Source organism: Pecten maximus, chromosome 15 (genome assembly GCF_902652985.1).
Source record: "Pecten maximus chromosome 15, xPecMax1.1, whole genome shotgun sequence".
In the NCBI taxonomy this organism is placed as follows: Eukaryota; Metazoa; Mollusca; class Bivalvia; order Pectinida; family Pectinidae; genus Pecten; species Pecten maximus.
This window is the reverse complement of record NC_047029.1, coordinates 2947749-2968901: the sequence shown is the minus strand read 5'-3', so window position 1 is coordinate 2968901 and position 21153 is coordinate 2947749. Positions and strand designations below refer to the sequence as shown.

General features: G+C 34.8%; 1 protein-coding gene across 1 annotated transcript; it reads right to left on the bottom strand.

Annotated features, from left to right (window-relative positions):
• Positions 1 to 292: 292 nt before the first annotated feature.
• Positions 293 to 18049, bottom strand: LOC117344087 (procollagen C-endopeptidase enhancer 2-like). The gene is made up of 7 exons (XM_033906736.1): positions 17990 to 18049; positions 10021 to 10120; positions 7955 to 8064; positions 6317 to 6484; positions 4002 to 4098; positions 1913 to 2028; positions 293 to 444 (listed from the first exon to the last, which is right to left on the bottom strand). Exons 1-7 carry the CDS (start codon positions 18033 to 18035, stop codon positions 293 to 295), a joined length of 789 nt encoding a protein of 262 aa, XP_033762627.1. The 5' UTR covers positions 18036 to 18049.
• Between the last annotated feature and the right edge of the window lie 3104 nt (positions 18050 to 21153).

Sequence of the window (21153 nt, the reverse complement as noted above, 5' to 3'; positions counted from 1 at the left end):
ATTATTAGCACATACTACAATTTTTAGTTATTCCACACATTAAAAGTATATTTTAAGTATTTTTCCTCTTTATAAGTGACCACTTTTGTGGGAATATTTGAGTTTATATCAATTTATATGTATCTAATATATATTGTTTTTTTATTTTTTTATTTCTTATTTCTTCAATGCGGATTTTTGGTTGTTTTGTGGAGGATATTGTGGCGTAAGTGATTTTCGGAGTTTCCTTTATACTTACTTTACTGACAAAGTCGGACAGGCAAGACATATGATTACGTTTAATTCTTATGAGTTATTTACCGATTTTTTTCAAACAAATGAAAATCCCGGGAAAGCTTTTGTAGTCATCAAATGTGAATTTCACTTCCACAGGACTGGCCAGGCCCGTCTGGGTCACACCTTGGAGTTGTCTATCACATTGTGGTGGTCCTGTAGATCCAGCAACTAGAACCCGAAAATAACCATGTAAAACGTGTACCAGTATAATGCTTATTGCGTACTGTGTATCATAGACACATACACTTGTCAAACGTACATACATGAGTCAAACGTTCATACACTTGTCAAACGTATATATACGTGTCAAACGTACATACACGCGTCAAACGTTCATACACGTGTCAAACGTTCATACACGTGTCAAACGTACATACACGTGTCAAACGTACATACACGTGTCAAACGTACAAACACGTAAACGTTCATACACTTGTCAATCGTACATACACGTGTCAACGTACATACACTTGTCAAACGTACATACACGTGTTAAACGTACATACACGTTTCAAACGTACATACACGTGTCAAACGTACATAAACGTGTCAAACGTACATACACGTGTCAAACGTACAAACACGTGAATGTACATTCACTTGTCTAACGTACATACACGTGTCAACGTACCATACGTGTCAAACGTACATACACGTGTCAAATGTACATACACGTTTCAAACGTACATACACGTGTCAAAAGTACATACACGTGTCAAACGTACATACACGTGTCAAACTACATACACGTGTCAAACGTAAATAGCATTCAGCACAAAATAGGAAATTATTAATCTGTAAAAAATAAAGAACCCTTTCTACGGCAAAAATCATGAACGGTAAATCTTCTACGAAAAGTATTGAAAAGAAAACTGTACTCCAACCTTGCACGGCTTTTTCTTATTCCGTGCAAGTGTTATTATTTCCTAATCTAAAATCTTGAACGGATTCTGGGGGTCCGTTTTTCCATAATTAATATACATTAAGTGTGTGCTACAGTTTGGGAGTTTGTTTGCAGAAGCTGTGTGCTTTGGAGCGATATGTGCTCAGAAAACATATCAATATAAGGAAGTAGTTAGTATGTTCATATACAAATTTAAACATATGAGAACTGATATGATACAAAAAAAAACAGAGACAAGTTTCGTACACACTTGTATACACAAACTGTATACCAGGGGTGTGTAGAAGGTTGAATACAAGATAACTAGTAGTTGTGTTAAAATGACAGCAGCATATCAATATTTAAACTCAAGATAATGGAATACTTATATCTTTATGCAGTATATTGATTGATTATATTTCGAAAAAGCCTCCTACTTTTCCATATTGTAATGGTTCAAAATGTTTCTCTTAACACATCAAAATGATTATATAGAATGGTTTCATCGATCAAGTGTTGTAAAACTTGAACCATGCAAAAGTCGACATTTTGTTTTATTTTACCAGTGATTATATATTATTTAAAAACTTATCAAGCAGGACCGAGTAAGCTTTGAACAAACAAAAGCCATGGCGACTTTACGTCGTATGAAACCAATTGTTATGTATTTTTATCAAAAAAATACTTGTCAAGAAGGACCGAGTAATGCAACAGAGCATGCAAAATTCATATCAACATTTCGTTCTACGTTACCGGTGATCTTCACGAAATCGTATTGACAGGTGTCGCTGCGCTCCGTGTGAAAAAAAATAACGTTGTACTCGATTGTATCACTTGTTTCGATACGCCATCTACATGTTGTTCTTGCTCTGAAAATGAAGTATAAAACTTATCAATACACAAAGACTTAGAAAACATAAGAGTCAACGATTACAAGAACCTTCAACTTTTTCTTTTTCAAATCACTTCCTTTCAATAGATAAAAAAAAACCTGTAAGAATGGCCGAGAAAGGACCTGACACTAAATCATGACGGTGAGTAAAACAACAAGGTTCCTTTGACGAGACCTGATACCAAATGGTTAAAATGACGAAAACAACAAGGTTCCTTTGACGAGACCTGATACCAAATGGTTAAAATGACTAAAACAACAAGGTCCTTTGACGAGACCTGATACTAAATGGTTAAAATGACTAAAACAACAAGGTTCCTTTGACGAGACCTGATACTAAATGGTTAAAATGACGAAAACAACAAGGTTCCTTTGAGGAGATCTGAAACCAAATGGTTAAAATAGCTAAAACAACAAGGTTCCTTTGACGAGACCTAATACCAAATGGTTAAAATGACTAAAACAACAAGGTTCCTTTGACGAGATCTGATACCAAATGGTTAAAATGACGAAAACAACAAGGTTCCTTTGACGAGACCTGATACTAAATGGTTAAAATGACGAAAACAACAAGGTTCCTTTGACGAGATCTGATACCAAATGGTTAAAATGACTAAAACAACAAGGTTCCTTTAACGTGACCTGATACCAAATGGTTAAAATGGCTAAAACAACAAGGTTCCTTTGACGAGACCTGATACCAAATGTTTATAATGACTAAAACAACAAGGTTCCTTTGACGAGATCTGATACCAAATGGTTATGATGACCAAAACAATGTTCCTTTGACGAGACCTGATACAAAATGGTCGTTATGACTAAAACAACAACGTTCCTTTGACGAGATACGATACCAAACCAAACGGTTATAACGACTAAAACAACCTTCCTTTTACGAGACCTGATACCAAACGGTTATAATGACTAAAACAACAAAGTTCCTTTGACAAGACCTGATACAAAATGCTAATTATGAATAAAACAACAAGGTTCCTTTAACGGTATCTGATACAAAATGGTTAAAATGACTAAAACAATAAAGTTCCTTTAACGAGACCTGATACCAAATGGTTAAAATGACGAAAACAACAAGGTTCCTTTGACGAGATCTGATAGCAAATGGTTAAAATGACTAAAACAATAAGGTCCTTTGACGAGACCTGATACTAAATGGTTAAAAAGACTAAAACAACAAGGTTCCTTTAACGAGACCTGATACCAAATGGTTAAAATGACGAAAAAAACAACGTTCTTTGGCGAGACCTGATACTAAATGGTTAAAATAGCTAAAAAAAAAACAAGGTTCCTTTGACGAGACCTGATACCAAATGGTTAAAATGACTAAAACAACAATGTTCTTTTGACGAGACCTGATACTAAATGGTTAAAATGACGAAAACAACAATGTTCTTTTGACGAGACCTGATACCAAATGGTTAAAAATGACTAAAACAACAATGCTCCTTTAGCGAGACCTGATACTAAATGGTTAAAATGACTGAAACAACAAGGTTCCTTTGACGAGATCCGATTCCAAATGATTATAAGGACTAAAAAACAAGGTTCTTTTGAGGAGATTTGATACCAAATGGTTATAATCACTAATACAACAAGGCTCCTCTGACGAGACCTGATACCAAATGGTTATAATGACTAAAACAACATTGTTACTCTGACACGACCTGATAATAAACTGTTATAACTACTAAAACAACCAGTCTCGTTTGACACGACCTCATAACAATCAGGTCTGACTTAAACAACGAAGTTTCTTTGACGAGACTCCATAACAACGTTGCACTTTATCATAAAAGTTGATGCAAAGTGAGCGGGTAACACGGGAGTCTGTGAAATACACGAATTACATATGATACTTTGAAAATAACAATTAGTGGAATAGAAGTACATATATGTCTATGTTAGAAAATGAAATCACATTCGCATACTTACAATGGATAATCATCCGGGAAATTAGGGGAAGCGATACATGTTTCGCCACCAGTAACCGTATCCAGTGATATTGTCTCCCCCGAAGAGCATGCAGCAGCTGTAGACGGAACATACATTGTATATCTATAATTAACATTAAAACATATCAAACAAAGAACGGAATTTCCAAACTTTTTCTATCTTACTTAGGTGAACGATAATTTTATTAGCAATTAGGAAATATGACAGCAATGACAAGCTTTAAGAAAAAAAATATATTTAATTAAGAAATATATTTAAACAAGCATTGTTGTAAAGTATTAAAGAAATAATTCATTCAATTTTAAAATCAAAACCGAGTGTTATGCTCGAAACACGATCAGGTTTTTAAAGATATAAAATAATGTATATCCTTAGCGCAACCACTATATTAGAATTGTGTTGACAAGATTTCGAAAAAGTCGTTTTCTTTTGTCAAGAAATAACTTTAATGACTGACCCATGGTGACAGTTCACTCGACAATGGGATAAAAAGCTGTCATAACGCTTTATTTTCCCTATTTCATAGCTCGCAAACAAAGATTTTTATCAAATATTGTGCTAAAGATAAACATATGTATTTTCAAAATAAGGTATCTTTTTTTTTCTATCCTCAAAATATTTTAGTAAAATTAATTTAAGAACGCTTATTGAAATACATTTGTAAATAACAAGTTTGACATAATTTATAGTGTTGTTTTTTTTGCTATCAAACAAAACAGGCGAACGGACCATGTGAATCATTCTTGTTGGCACAATGTATTTGATGGTTTTGTTCAATTCCAAAGGATATTTGGTTTTGTTTGAATACAATGGTGTGAGAGTACTAAATCATATGAGCCATGTGCAACTCCCCACCTCAAGGCCAAGTAAAATTTCTAAATGGGAATTTTATTTGTTTTACAACAATGGCAATGCAAACTATATTAAGTCAATTATGTTGGCAAAAATGAAGCGTGCGGTCTTATTGTGGAAGGAATCCTAAGTACCCGAAGAAAAGCCAGGTGACCCCAAACCTGCTAACGTCCAAACGGAGAATCGAACCCCAGCCGCTGTAGCATCTATCGCGCCTTTTTATTGTGGATGGTTTCTTTTTTTTATCGGATTGAACACGATGATAGCTAAAATAATTTAACTAACTCCGTACGGGAGAGTTCTACAAGTTAAGGTCACATATTTCACTATAAGTTATTACGAACGACTCCACCCCTCAATCGCTTATTTGAAGTTCAAATCAAAAGCTGATTCAGTTGTGTGAGACATCCATTAAATAACACCTAGGATATGAGTTATGTCCCTCGACTTGAATCTTGAAAGTTTGTCCGGTAGCTAGATTATATATATACCGAATTCTGTCCCTTTTTAGATATTAATACAGTATTATAAAATGTCTTTCTAAGTTATAACTAAATTTCCATTCCGCTAATTCAAATGTATCATTCACTATTAATATTTAGTTTACACAACTGATCAGTCATGTACTAGCTGTTTTCCTGTATTTGTTCTTTGTCCAACGTTCAAAGTTTTCAATGTCCAACTGATCAATTATTGGACAATAAGAAACTTGAACGAATTGACATGCATGATGAATGATTATTTATAAACGGTAGTCCGATTTCTCTCAATAAAAGGGTAGAAAATACATTAAACGTGGCTAGCTCATGAGAACATCTGTATTTGTGTAGGCAATTTTATTTCACGCGCTGTGTTTTAATTCGTTGAGGTCACCCTGCGATTCGCGGGATGAGGCGTGTTCCTTTTTCTAACTGACTCGACCTTGTCTTTCAAATTAAAGGTTCAATCAGTATCAACAATTTCTATGGTTACATTCAAATCAGGCACTCCCTAATTGGGAATTATTTTTCGATAGAACACATTTCCATTTTCTGAATACTAGGAGTAGATAAATAAGATTTTACTATCTTAAAGGGGCATTCCTTCGTTTGGACAGCAGAAACGTGCAAAAGTTATATTGATAAAATATATGCCCAAATAAGGATGCTATGATTTTGTTAGCATTGATATCATATTTCAGAATAAAATGTTGCATTATCGTCTATACAGTTGATTAAATATCGTGTACAAAGTCTGAAAAACTTAAGAAAATATATATATGAGATTTAAAAGGTAGTGTTATTTCAAGGGGGTTTGTATGTTCAACAGCACTTCAGTTTTCGATATTTGATTTTACTTGAAACGCTGGGATTATCCTAAGTTAAAATTAAGCTAATTTAATTTAATACTATTAGAATATCTTTGAGAAACGACATTCACAAGTTGGATATTTCTTTACCTACCTGAGTCAGGAGCTGGTGAAGTGATGGCTAGGTATTTAAAATTCAGCACCTCTCCTCCGGAAGGGGGTGTGTTCAGCGGTGCTGTAGTAATTTCGACGGTAAAAAATTGGCCAGCGACTCTTAAAGGAATAATTTGGTTGGTAGAAGTAAATGTCCCCAAAATATTTCCTGTGGAAAGAGCAGAAATGTTTAGTAATATACTGTATAATTAATTAGGTTAAGCCGAAACAGAATTGTTGTTGATCCCGTACACTATTGGTCATTCGTGTGATGAATAATGGTGTACCAATCAAGACGTTAAACATATTATCCGATGCAAGCCCAAATACCATTGATATTCCTCAACGTAAGGGAGTCTTGTAACTAATTTCTCTAAGGGAAAGCATAACAGAATTCATGGAATCTTATCGCAGATTTTTCTCCCTCAATTTCAATGATGCTTTTCTAAGGTAATTGCTCAACTGATGAAAATTTCGATTTTGAATCTTTCAACATGTAAACATACAGGTAGAAGAATAATTAAAATCAGATGTTCACGGAGTTTACGGAGTGGATAGTGAAAATCTGATTGTAATTAGATTTTATTGTATACTTAGTAATAAATACAGTTTTTTTTGCATATGCATTATGGCGCCAAATCTCCCGATCCGTAATCCTTACCCATGCATTATTGATTCAGTAATGCACCCCAAACCCTGTATTGGCCCTCTTCGCGGAACACCTCTAAATTTTGCGTCTCATCAAACTATTCGGGTCTCTCGGGTTTTGACGTAGGTGCTGTGTTGTCAGCGAAACCAAAACAAACAACATGGCGTCGAGTAGACGAAGGAATGAGGACATGGGAGAGAAGATTTTAAATTCGCTTGCAGCACGAAGATATGAACTTCATAAAGACTTAAAAAACTTCAATATTATAAAGTGTTTATAATTCATTACATTACAAATTTGAATCTGATTTTTCTTGTCAAGTTATAATTGTTGTTTTGATTAATGTTCTGTGATTTATTACTAAGAATACAATAAATTGAATAAAACATACGGTATGTATTATTCTCTATGTATTATATTCGTCTATTCTCGGTGACATTATATATACTGGTATTACTATTATATTCGTCTATTTTCGGGAGCATTATATAAACTGGTATTAATTGTACTAATATACTCGTCGATTCCCGGGGAAATTATATACATGTATACTGGTATTAATATTATATTCGTCTATTCTCGGGGACATTATATATACTGGTAATACTATTATATTCGTCTATTTTCGGGGACATTATATATACTGGTATTACTATTATATTCGTCTATTCTCGGGGACATTATACATACTGGTATTACTATTATATTTGTCTATACGGGGGACATTATATAAACTGGTATTACTATTATATTCGTCTATTTTCGGGGTCATTATATATACTGGTATTACTATTATATTCGTCTATTCTCGGGTACATTATACATGTATATACTCGTATTACTATTATATTCGTCTATTCTCGAAGGCATTATACATATACTGGTATTACTGTTATATTCGCATATTTTCGGGGTTGTTATATATACTGGTATTACTATTATATTCGACTATTCTCGGGGACATTATCTGGAGGTTTTAGACTTACTTACCAGCGTCGTTCTTATATACTACTGTAGTAGTAGTTCCAACAATGACCGAACTGATCTCCACTCCTATCACTGCTCCTGGCGGGGCCATGACAGTCCATTTACAGGGGGTGCTGCAACACGTAGTCATTACGTATTCCCTACTGTTCCAGAAGTTCTAGCATAGTTTTATAATAGTCCTTTACATATAGGAATCCTTTAACTTGTTTTTCAATTTCAAAACATTTTAACAAGGATAAGGACAATAGGATTAGACAGCAGGCAAAGTCCTCTCCCAAAACAGTAACATACATAAATCTCCGAAAAGCTGAGGTAGAAGGCATACACAAACATGCTTGTAAATAATAGCTTAGTCATGATCAGCTGCATGCATAAAGATAGTATGTAACTTATTTTTCCATAAGAAAGCATTACAGAACTTAAAGAAAATTCCTTAACTACTCCCAAATTACTCTCTTTAATCCGCTGATATTTTCCCATGGAGAAATTATAGTTCTTTAAGTGAGGGAGTATCGGTTAAACTTGTTTGGTTTTGTCTTTTTGCGTGTAAACATACCTCTAAAACGTTATTAATTACGTTCGGATAATTTAAAACTCTAAATACATATTAATACAGTCAGAGTAATCCGGGATTCATTATCACATGATACGTATTTCTAAATAAAAATATGGATTGTTTCTTATTAATGGTTGACCCTGACGAAACTGGTTACCTCAAAAACCGGGAACATTCTTATTTTTCAAAAGTCTAAAAAAAATATGAAAATAAGGATTATGATAGAAGTGTGTATCCGATATTAAATGTAAAGAAAAATTTAGATTACGGAAAGAAAAACAAAAAGGTAGGATGTACACCGTCACTATATACCACACCAACAAAGGTAGGATGTACACCGCCACTATATTCCACACTAACAGAGGTAGGATGTACACAGCGACTATATTCCACACTAACAGAGGTAGGATTACACCGCCACTATATTCCACACTAACAAAGGTAGGATTACACCGCCAATTTATTCCACACTAACATAGGTAGGATGTACACCGCCACTATATTCCACACTAACATAGCTAGGATGTACACCGCCACTATATTCCACACCAACAAAGGTATGATGAACACCGCGACTATATTCCACACCAACAAAGGTAGGATTACACCGCCACTATATTCCACACCAACAAAGGTAGGATTACACCGCCACTATATTCCCCACTAACAAAGCTAGGATGTACACCGCCTCTATATTCCACACTAACAAAGGTATGATGAACACCGCCACTATATTCCACACTAACAAAGGTAGGATGTACACCGCCAATTTATTCCACACTAATAAAGGAAGGATGGGATGTGCAAAGCCATTATATTTTACACTTACATAGGTAGGATTACACCGCCACTATATTCCACACCAACAAAGGTAGGATTACACCGCCACTATATTCCACACTAACAAAGGTAGGATTACACCGCCACTATATTCCACACTTACAAAGGTAGGATTACACCGCCACTATATTCCACACTTACAAAGGTAGGATTACACCGCCACTATATTCCACACTTACAAAGGTAAGATGTACACCGCCAATTTATTCCACACTAATAAAGGAAGGATGTACACCGCCACTATATTCCACACTAACAAAGGTATGATGTACACCGCCTCTATATTCCACACTAACAAAGGTAGGATGTACACCGCCACTATATTCCACACTAACAAAGGTAGGATTACACCGCCTCTATATTCCACACTTACAAAGGTAGGATTACACCGCCACTATATTCCACACTAACATAGGTAGGATTACACAGCCACTATATTTCACACTAACATAGCTAAGATGTACACCGCCTCTATATTCCACACTAACAAAGCTAGGATGTACACCGCAACTATATACCACACTAACAAAGCTAGGATGTACACCGCAACTATATAACACACTAACAAAGGTAATACTAATGCACTGTAACAGCACATATGCCTTTTACAGAGATAAATGCAAATTGTTAAGTGACTTTCATATATTTTGATGGTATGAAAAATTGTACTTACAAAAAGCCGGGATTGCATGTAACTTCGATGCTCTTGAGTTCGTTGATTGGAGCGTTGATAGAGGTATCGAGCTCACAACAATTTCCCGCTGTACCACTTCCTAGGTAAAATTCAATAAATGGCATTATACGTGGGTGGAAAATTAAGTACTATACCAACGCCATATGAACGCCGACATTTCGTGTGATTTGTGAAAGACAATGATATTTCGAACATCTCCATCTAATCCGAGAGGGAAATTATTTCTCTTGACACATGGATATGCATGGCTATTTCTACCCTAAGGAAATACCTAATCTAGCCATAGGAGCAGTTTTCTGTTGAAGGTTTAATCTATCATTGAACATTCATAGCGATTTAATCAAATGTAATCTACACAGAATCATCTTTCAATCATCTCCAGAATCACCATAAGGCATAGTTTATTCGTGGATATACTATCTTGAAATGTGGTATCATCCAGGACATTAGATGAATTCAAATGCAATCTGAGCAGTAATTGCAGGTACAGTAAAACTCACTTGTGTCGAACACGGTTGAATCGAATACATCGGATGAGTCGAACGTTTCGTTCGGTCCCGATTTTTTCCCTTCTTTATCTTAGTAAATTAAGCACGGATGATTCGAACACTGTTGAATAGAATACTGCGGTTGTGTCGAATATATTTTGTAGTCCCTCCAAATTATACCAAAATTTCCATTTTTGTGTCGTTCATCGAAGCGTCATGTACCTCTCTATCTGTTACATTTTCCAAAATGCAGGAGGTATTAACTATTCATGAGGAAGTTAATATTGACGTTGTAGTGTGTACTAGCAAAGATTCAACGCAGAAAAATATAACGGTCGGGAAAGCATTTGTACCAAAATTAGAGTTAGGTTAGCAGAAACGCTCTGTAGAATCTACTGCTGTAATTTATTATTATGAATTTATTTTCCAGATTCTAATTGAAAATCCCGATTCTTTGGACGGAGCTAAGATGCTAAGCACGTGTAATTTTTTTATCTTAACTATAATTCAATACCAACTATAGATTTATATATATATAATATTTACTAGTCTATAATCGGTCTTTGACTTATAAACGTGCTAAACTCCTTAGCAAGACCTCAGGTGTTTGAAATTCTGACTGTGAAAAGAGTTATGTATCGTATCAAAAAATGAGGTACTGTTATAAAAAGTGCATGTTTTCAGACACCTAGTGGTTAGCAAGTGGGTATGGATAAATAACATCCCCTGTTGATTTTTCTTTAAACATTTACTAACCAGATGGCAATGCCTGTGGACCAATTTTACAATTTTATTAATTTTGGAGCTCTCGTCTAGAAATAGCGGTCCGGATTCGAGTTCTGGTCTGGATGTTGTATTTTTCATCTCCTATTTTAAGAATAATTGATGCCCAACTATCCACCAAAGTCAGGGCTGAAGACTTTGTTAAAGGAGGGAAGATTCTAGCAGAACTGGCTATTCATTTCCTTATAAAATGTGAGATTGTCAGAAAATTGGATTGATAAAGGTTTGGCACTCTTGATCAATGCTATCAAATTAGCAATTTGGAAAAACATTGGGTTGTAATGATCAAAAGCCGGTACTATAAAATTGGGGTAAATGAACGGATCATAGAATATTGAAATTAACATCAACAGTCATCATAAAGCTTTTTGACCAAAGATTAAATCTCTCAAATACTATCAATAGTCGTGGAATTAGTCAGTAATCTATACATTGGGTATATATTATGTGTTTATCCAGTTCTTAATGAATTGCATTACTATTTTCAAGGTCACGCGTGTTAAATACTTAAAAATTCCTTTGAAAATCTTCTTTTCAAGTTCTAAAAAACCTAGGGTACTCATTCTGGGTCAGTAGGTAAATGTACCTGATATGGAGTGCTGTGCTTAAAAATTGTCCTTGGACTATTTGCGAGGTCAAAGAAGTCAAATCTCAAGTTATAGAAGACCCGGAGAACTGATATTTTGCCAGAAGATACCAAAGTTGGGGTACTATAAATTTTCCTCGTATCAAAATGACATATTTTTTCGGCTCAAATACATATGTTAAAAACCTGGGCTTGATATAGGTCTTGATTTATCACAAACACCAAATGAGGTTATTAGCTCACCAGGGTGGGGCTATTGTTATACCCCTGGCTCCGGCATCCATAGACAGATAGGTTTAAGTTTTAATTAAACCGTGTTGTGTCAATATACCTAATATATAAATATCCGTTATGAATATGCACATCCGAACAAATGAAAGTCAGTGTAATTTAACCCAAGAAACTATTACTTTTGTAACCCTCCCTTTATCATCTAAAGATTACTGTGTTGTGTATAAACATTTGTTTTAATATTGCCATAAACAATTCCACCAAATAAAGAAAAACAACGTTGGCTCATGTAAATTATACAGTGATGTCCACAGGTATATGTACCTGTTATCATGCTGTTCCGGGTGTTTCCTTCCTCTGTTACCTCATGCAAAACCGCAGGTAGAATATGTTATTATATGGCTAATATTTCATGTAAGATTTTCCTATGGCATATTTCAATGTACATGTAGCCTACAGTATATTTTATACCACCAGCTTTCTAAGAACTCAATGACAGTCGACGTCGACATTGTAACGCGATCATTTTCATTTTAACTTTGCAATGTCAGTAAAGATGTTTTATAACGTAAAACACCCAACTCATGACCTGTTTCAATGACAAAATGTTCTGACTTGCAACTCTCACGGTTCTTGCAACTCTCATGGCGACCGGTGTCATCTCTGTGTAACTTACAATTACCGGGAACGGAACTTGCAACTTTCACGGACTTGCAAATTACACGCTGCACGCGGCATAACTCTTACCAAGTAAATTGATATATAATTGATTAATAGTATATGATGATTAATTATTAGAGAACAGCGAGGAGATAATCAAGTAATAATGGGGTGTTCAGTCTATAAATTATAACACAGACTTTATGGACGATTAAAGCATGAGCCTCATTCTTGCAGAAGGTGAAAGAACAGAGGAGAATCATGAATACGAAATGTGCAAGAACAGAGAAGGAACAACATGTTTACGGAAAGTGCAAGAATAGAGGGTGATTATTAAGCTCGAGTAATGAGCAAGAATAGATTATAAGAATTATTCATACGACAGGAACAAAAGAGGATAAGCATGCTTACGGACTTTTCAAATGATATCACTGGTATACTGGTTATTTTTATGGTCATATTGGAGTGAGCGGACCTGATCCAGCCATGAGAAATGCAAGCACAGCTTGAAAATGTCAAATATCCCTGTTATACATGTTGATTATGATCATTTTGAGGTGAACCAACCTAATCAAATCATCAGAAATACAAGCACAAGTTAAAAATGTCAAATATCACTGTTTTAATGGTTTATTATGGTCATTTTCATATGAACCGAACTGATCCAGCCATGAGAAATGCAAGCACAAGTTCAATAGGTCAAATGTCACTGTTATAATTGTATATTATGGTGATTTAGTGATGAGCTGACCTGATCAAGCCATGAGAAATGCTAGGACAAGTTCAGTAGGTCACATATCACTATAATAGTTTAATATTATGGTCATTGTGATATGAGCCGAACTGATCAAACGTTGAGAAATACAAGCACAAGTTCAGAATGTAAAATATCACTGTTATACATGTTGATTGTGGTAATTTTGGGTTGAGCTGAACTGATCCATCCATGAGAAATGCAAGCACAGGTTGAAAATATAAAATATCGCTGTTAAATATACGAAAGCCTTTTATATAAAACATATTTATTTCCTTAAATCATATGTAAAACACTAAAGACTCACAAAATCTTATTTTTACATTAGTACATTTTCCCTTTAGTAAACAAGCAAGGGGCAGGCGACGAATTAAGTCCCCCAATATAGACAGACCAAAATCACATCAATTATCTTTTATTTACTGTCATGGCCAATTAAAGAGACTTATAGAATCACGGATGGTATAAATAGCAAATGGGATACTTTTGGTGTTTCAAAGGTTCAAAATGTATACTGGAGTGTCACTTCGTATACACTGTCCTCCATTAGTTCCTAGGCAAATAATGCATTTGTAGTCCATCGAAATATGATCGTTTAATTGACAATAAAATTCGCAAAATGCAACAATGTTGTAATATCTGTACATGTTTTCGTTTTAGCAATTCGGTTAAAATGTCTAAAAGTCTGTTTACCGGTTATTATGCTGTATAATAAATTTGATTTTGTGTATCAAACTTTATCAACTAGCTTGAATACTGTACAATTCAATGTACTTGTAAAAGTTTATTAATCAAAAGAGGTACCTGCCATGGAGTGCTATAAATTTCCCTTTCTGAATTTGACCTATTTTCAAGTTCACAATGGTCAAAAAGTTTTAAAAAATCCTTTTGAAAATCTCCTTTTAAAGTTCTAAAAACCCAAGGGTACTCATCCTGGGTCAGTAGGTACATGTACTTGATATGCAGTGCTGTGCTATGGAGTTGTCTAATAGCAATGCCCTAGCACTATTTTCGAGGTCAAAGAAGTCAAATCTCAAGTTCTAGATGACCCGGAGAACTGATATTTTGCCAGAAGATACCAAGGATGGGGTACTATAAATTTTCCTCATATCAAAATGACATGTTTTTTCTGCTCAAATATGTTAAAAACCGGGGCTTGATATAGGTCTTGATTTATCAAAAACATCAAATGAGGTTATTAGCTCACCAGGGTGGGGCTATTGTTATACCCCTGGCTTCGGCATCCGTAAACAGATAGGTTTAAGTTTTAATTAAACCGAGTCGTATCAATATTGAGGATACAGCTGAGGTATTTGTCTCGTCTTTCTAGTGATAAGGTCTTTCCCTTGGTACTACATTTGTGGACCTGCTGATCTTGACTGTGACCTATGACCTACTTTACCTTTTATCTTTGCCAATATATGTTAACAGTACAAGATAGGGCTTTCATATTTGACATGCATGTTCCTTGTGACAAGATATTCCCATTACATGTTACTGCGTTTGCGGACCTGCTGTCCTTGATTGTGACCTTTGACCTACATTCAAAAAAAAATATTTTGAATTTCAACCCACTCTGCGAATTTTGTTGTACTCTAACATCTCTTGCTTTACGTATTTCAATACCATTAGCTGAGTGCCAATGCCTTAGTGCAAAACTTTACATTATGGTTCACCATGGCATCAGTGAATCAGATCACCCTCATCAGAGATATTATATACCATGTCCCAACGTCATGAAAATAGATCCAACACCAACACATGGATATACTGTAGTAGTTTTGTCATTTTTCATTTATAGCCATGTGCGTGATTCAGACCCTCTTGTTCCTAAATGTCAATCAAGGCAAAGACCCAGTTGTCCTACAATGATGTGTTTGTTTTTTGTCTATCATTGTGCCATGTCGATCTATAAACATTTTACATTTTTTTCTACCCTTCAAAAAATCCTGAACCAATTTCAAGCCAATTGACTTGAATTTAAAAACAAACTTTCCCTTGTAAATGAATGTTGTGTGCATTGAACAAAATAAGTCCATTAAATTGTCTTGTTTACTCATTATTCTACATTTCCTTATTTCACAATCCATTAAATTCGACCCTAAAACATATCGAGGAGATTTTAACCAATTATTGCAAGTATATTTGATCATAAATTGTTACATTTATTAGTGCTGACAATGAATCTATGTAAGACATAACAGAGACAAGGATTATTAATTACTTTGTCTTGAGTAGATTGCTGCATTAACGCCTCTATTCCCCGAGTCAAGAAGGACAATATCTTCCAATTTAAAAGGCAGGAATAGTGTCTCATACATGTAGGTCATTATTTGGCCGACTATTAATGCAATTCAAATAGTTTCCATTGCATTTGTATTATTGTAAATTGATATTGTTATTATATACTTTTGTGAGTGGTCAGGTGGAGTAGTAGCGGCCTGTGTGATAATTTTCAAACATATATCAAACATATTTGAAATAGAGACATCTCTATTTGAATACCGATATCTGAATTATCAAACATATATCAAAAATATTTGAAATAGAGACATCTCTATTTGAATACCGATATCTGAATTTTCAAACATATATCAAAAATATTTGAAATAGAGACATCTCTATTTGAATACCGATATCTGAATTATTGGGCAAAACCCCAAATAGCTTGCCATAGTTTATACACATATCAGTGTTTAATGCAAGTTATTGTTTTCAAATTAGTTATATATGTTGAGTCAGCTTGTGGTGATTATCAGTGATTATACATTGTACATATAGTTAAGTATCCTATGAGAGCTATCACCAAAATAGCTATGTCCTATGCATCATGAGTTATGCGATTAAGTTAAAGGCTTTGAGTACAGACCACACACAAAGTTGACGATAATTATAAGTATCCGTTATGATTATGCACAAATTAAAGTCAATGAAAGTGTTGTTTATCAATATTTATTTTGAATATTTTCATAAACACTTCCACCAAATAAAGAAAACAAGACTTTGGTTCATGTAAAGTATACAGTGACGCCAACAGCTACATGTACCTGTGATCATGCTGTTCCGGCTGTTCCCGCTGTTACCGCTTGCAAAACCGCATGCAGAATATATAATCATATGACTAATATTTCACAGTATGTAAGATTCCCCTATGGCGTATATCAGTGTACATGTAGCCTACAGTATATTTTATACCTCCGGCATTCTAAGAACGCAATGACAGTCGCCGCCGACATTGTAACGCGATCATTTTCATTTTAACTGTGCAATATCGAAAAAGATATTTAATACGTAATTCACACAACTCATGACCTGTTTCAATGACAAAATGTTCTGACTTGCAACTCTTACGGTTCTCGCAATTCTCATGACGACCGGTGTCCCCTCTGTTTAATTAACAAGTACAGGAAACGGAACTTGCAACTCTCACGGACTTACCAAGTAAATTAATATATAGTTGATTAATAGTATATGGTCATCAATTATTTGAGAACATCAAGGAGATAATCAAGTAACAATGGGGTGTTCAATCTATAAATTATAGCACAGACTTTATTGACGATTAAAGCACTTGAAGGTTGGGCATAATGATTCATTGAGGATGTTTATATATACATTGAGATTACATGGTAAGTGTCTTTAAACGCCAACCGAAGTATTGCCATCATAAGAGTCTGTTATTGAAAGCCGATAGGTGAGTAACTCATGCTTACAGAAAAGAGCAAGAGGATGAGAATCATGGCAGTGGTAGGTGCAAGAAAATAGGAGGACTGTCATGCTTATGGAAGGTTCAAGAACAGAGAATGAGCCTCATTCTTGCAGAAGTTGAAAAAACAGAGGAGAATCATGCATACGAAAGGTGCAAGAACAATGAAGGAACAGCGTGTTTACGTAAGGTGCAAGCATAGAGAATGATAATTAAGCTTGAGTAATGAGCAAGAATAGAGGATGATAATTAAGCTTGAGTAATGAGCAAGAATAGAGGATTATAATTAAGCTAGAGTAATAAGGATGAATAGAGGATGATTATTAAGCTTGAGTAATGAGCAAGAATAGAGAATTAGAATTATTCTTGTGTCATGTGCAATAACAGAGGATGATAATTATGCTTGATAATTGTACTAGAATAGAGGATAAGAATCACTCATACGGAAGGAACAAGAACAAAGGACATCATGCTTACGGATGGATCAAGAATAAAAGAAGAGAATCGTGTTTGCTTAATGTTATAACAGAGGAAGGGAATCATGCTGACTAAAAAGGTGCAGGAACAGAGGACGATAAACTTGCTGATAGAAAATGCGGTGGGTTTTATAAAAACAAAAAAGCTTCTTGGAGAGGTTTGAATGTGTAGTTGAATAGTGTACGAGTCAGAAGGTTCGTAAAATAAAGTTAATTCAAGATAATATTTTGTTTAAGACCTGTTTTACAATCTGTCATGCTTACCGAGGTGGAGTGTCCCAGCAAACAGCAGAAGATACGATATCCACATCGTTTGATATAAGATTCATCCACTAAAAGTAAAAAAAAAAAGATGCTGTAAACATACATAAATAAGAATGTACTGGTATATAGTCAGCTGACGTTACATTGTACATACAAAGATAATGCTGTACTGGTATATAGTCAGCTGTCGTAACACTGTAAAATTTATAGATAATAATATACTGGTATATAGTCAGCTGACATTACATTAAAGATATAAAGAAAATGATGTACTGGTATATAGTCAGCTGACGTTATACTGTAAACATATACAGATAATGATGTACTAGTATATAGTCAGCTGACGTTACACTGTAAACATATATAGATAATGATGTACTGTTATATAGTCAGCTGACGTTACACTGTAAACATGTATAGATAATGATGTACTAGTATATAGTCAGCTGACGTTACACTGTAAACATATATTGATAATGATGTACTGGTATAGCCAGCTGACGTTACACTGTAAACATATGTAGATAATGATGTACTGGTATATAGTCAGCTGACGTTACACTATAAACATATATAGATAACGATGTACTGATATATAGTCAGCTTACATTAAAATGTTAACATATAAGGATGATAATTTACTGGTATATAGTCAGCTGACATTTCCCTGTAAACATATATAGATAATGATGTACTGTTACATAATCAGCTGACGTTTCATATACAGTACATATTACACCATAATAATTTCCTTCATTTAAACATTTTCTAATCGCAAGATTTTACCTTTTTCATCTGACTTTATAAGATATTATTATTGTACATGTATCTGAAACCATCCTTAGAAAGCAGACGCAATTTTACCGCAGACATACATCGTATTGCCCGCGAAGTAATGCATTGCATTATAGATTTTACGTGAGTCATGTTAAGTAGGGTTAGTGTAGTCACATATAAGGTTTGATGCATTTTTTTTTTTTTTTTTTTTGCTATACATGAATGGTTATGATAAAGATGATTTTCTAAATTGAATTCGGTGTAGTGTGCTATTTGCGAAATCTTAACTTTCCAATGTAATGAAGCCCGAAACTGGCATAATTTGTCACATTTTCTTTTTTCTTTTTTTCAGTGCGTTTTCAGAAATAAAACTTTATGTACTGATTTAAAATTCTACGTTTTACATTATTCACAACAATCAGAATTTGAGTTGGTGTTTTACATGCATTTAACGATTAAACATACATACATACATAGTGGTGTACTGGTACCAAAATGTGTATAGTCAGCGGACGTTATATTTTAAACATATAAAGATTATGATATACTGGTATATAGTCAGCTGACGCTATACTGTAAACATATAAATAAAGAATGAAGTGTAATGAGGGGCGATAACTCATTAGAGTTATCGTTCCTTACGAAACGTAATGATAATACGAGCTAATTCGCCTATTTTGCCGGATATAATAGCGATTTGAGGACAGAAAAATTGGCACATACATTTCGGTTGATACTTTGAGCCATTGTAAAACTCGGCTCGATCTAGGTCTGGGTGTATCTGGTATCCCTGTGGAAAATCGTTTTTGTGAAATATTTTGGGTCAAACATGCCAAAATCGACATTTTGACCGAGAGGTTCTGTTTAAATCACCCTCAAAATTAAGAAAAAAATCCACGGATATATACAACAGTCATATAAAGAGATAAATGTTTCCCGAATAAAACAGTCTGTTTAGTTTTTCGATATTTTAAGCCGAACGGCCACAATATTGTTTTGAAAATGGCCTAATTTTTCGACCTCAGTATTTTTCCTCGCGACTGGGGTAATTTCCTATAAATAGGCTGCCTGTTTTGATGACGCAAGGCCAGGTGTTTCCTTTCTGTCTAGCACGGTTGAACAGATGAACCGGATCGGCATACATAGTTATCAGCATTAAAAATCATTACAGATCAACTGGTTTTATATTTGTTTTGCGCGAGTAATCTTGATGATGTCTTTTAAAGCCTGCATTAACATCAACAGGTCCGTAAAAATTCCCGTATGAAGTTTATACGGAATAGAAATTATAACGTACTTGGTTTGGTCGTCTTGTCCGCGTAAATAAAGGAAAACTATAGAATAACGCCATCCTGAACTCATCGGGTATTATCACTGAAATGATTCCCCGATGAGTTCCGGATGGAATAACACTGGGGACTTCACGCCGCTTACTCGTTCAACTCCAGGCTTTAGCTGCATTCTAAGTGAGTTGTATTACATTTTCCCGTCAGGACCAGCACTTTTCAATAGTATGTCATATTAAAAGTGACATTGGAGGTTACAGTTGTTCTATTATGACCATATTTAATGATTTCCAGGATCAGTATTCATCGTCAACCCTAGCCCGAGTTTTCTCTGGCCCTGTCACTATGTCTGGTGTAGGGCCAGAGCGCACTACTATATGAAAACGTGGAATTCTCCGACACCGTTTGGTGTCGCTAAGAATCTGGTGCAAATACAATAAAATCGGGAGTGACATAACACCTACCTTACATATATGGATAAATGAGATATTTATTTACCCCAGAACACCCATTTAGTCCCACATAGGTGTTTTATTCCGTCCGTATAGACCCTCGCTTTACGCTAGTCAAAATTTCATACTGTTGACATTTTGTAAGTGATAGTACGACTAACCACCCGAATCGGAACGCAATGGACCGAAAAGACCACATATCAATTATTGTGTTTTTCTTCTTACATAGTTAAAATTAAGAAAACTAAGCTTATTATTTCCCAAAACCTGTTATATTCAATTCAAAAATTTATTATTTATAAACTATAAGCGGTAAAATATATAAAAATAAATGTTGTATTTTTTTTTTTTCGCTCCATCGCGCACTGATCAGGGTAATTAGGCCGCCCACGACCTACATAGTTAGCAATATGGCGTCGAGTCAAGTATGAAATTTTCACTAGCGTAAAGCGAGGGTCTATACGGATGGAATAAAACACCTATGTGGGACTAAATGGGTGTTCTGAAGTAAATAAATATCTCATTTATCCATATATGTAAGGTAGGTGTTATGTCACTCCCGATTTTATTGTATTTGCACCAGATTCTTAGCGACACCAAACGGTGTCGGAGAATTCCACGTTTTCATATAGTAGTGCGTTCTGGCCCT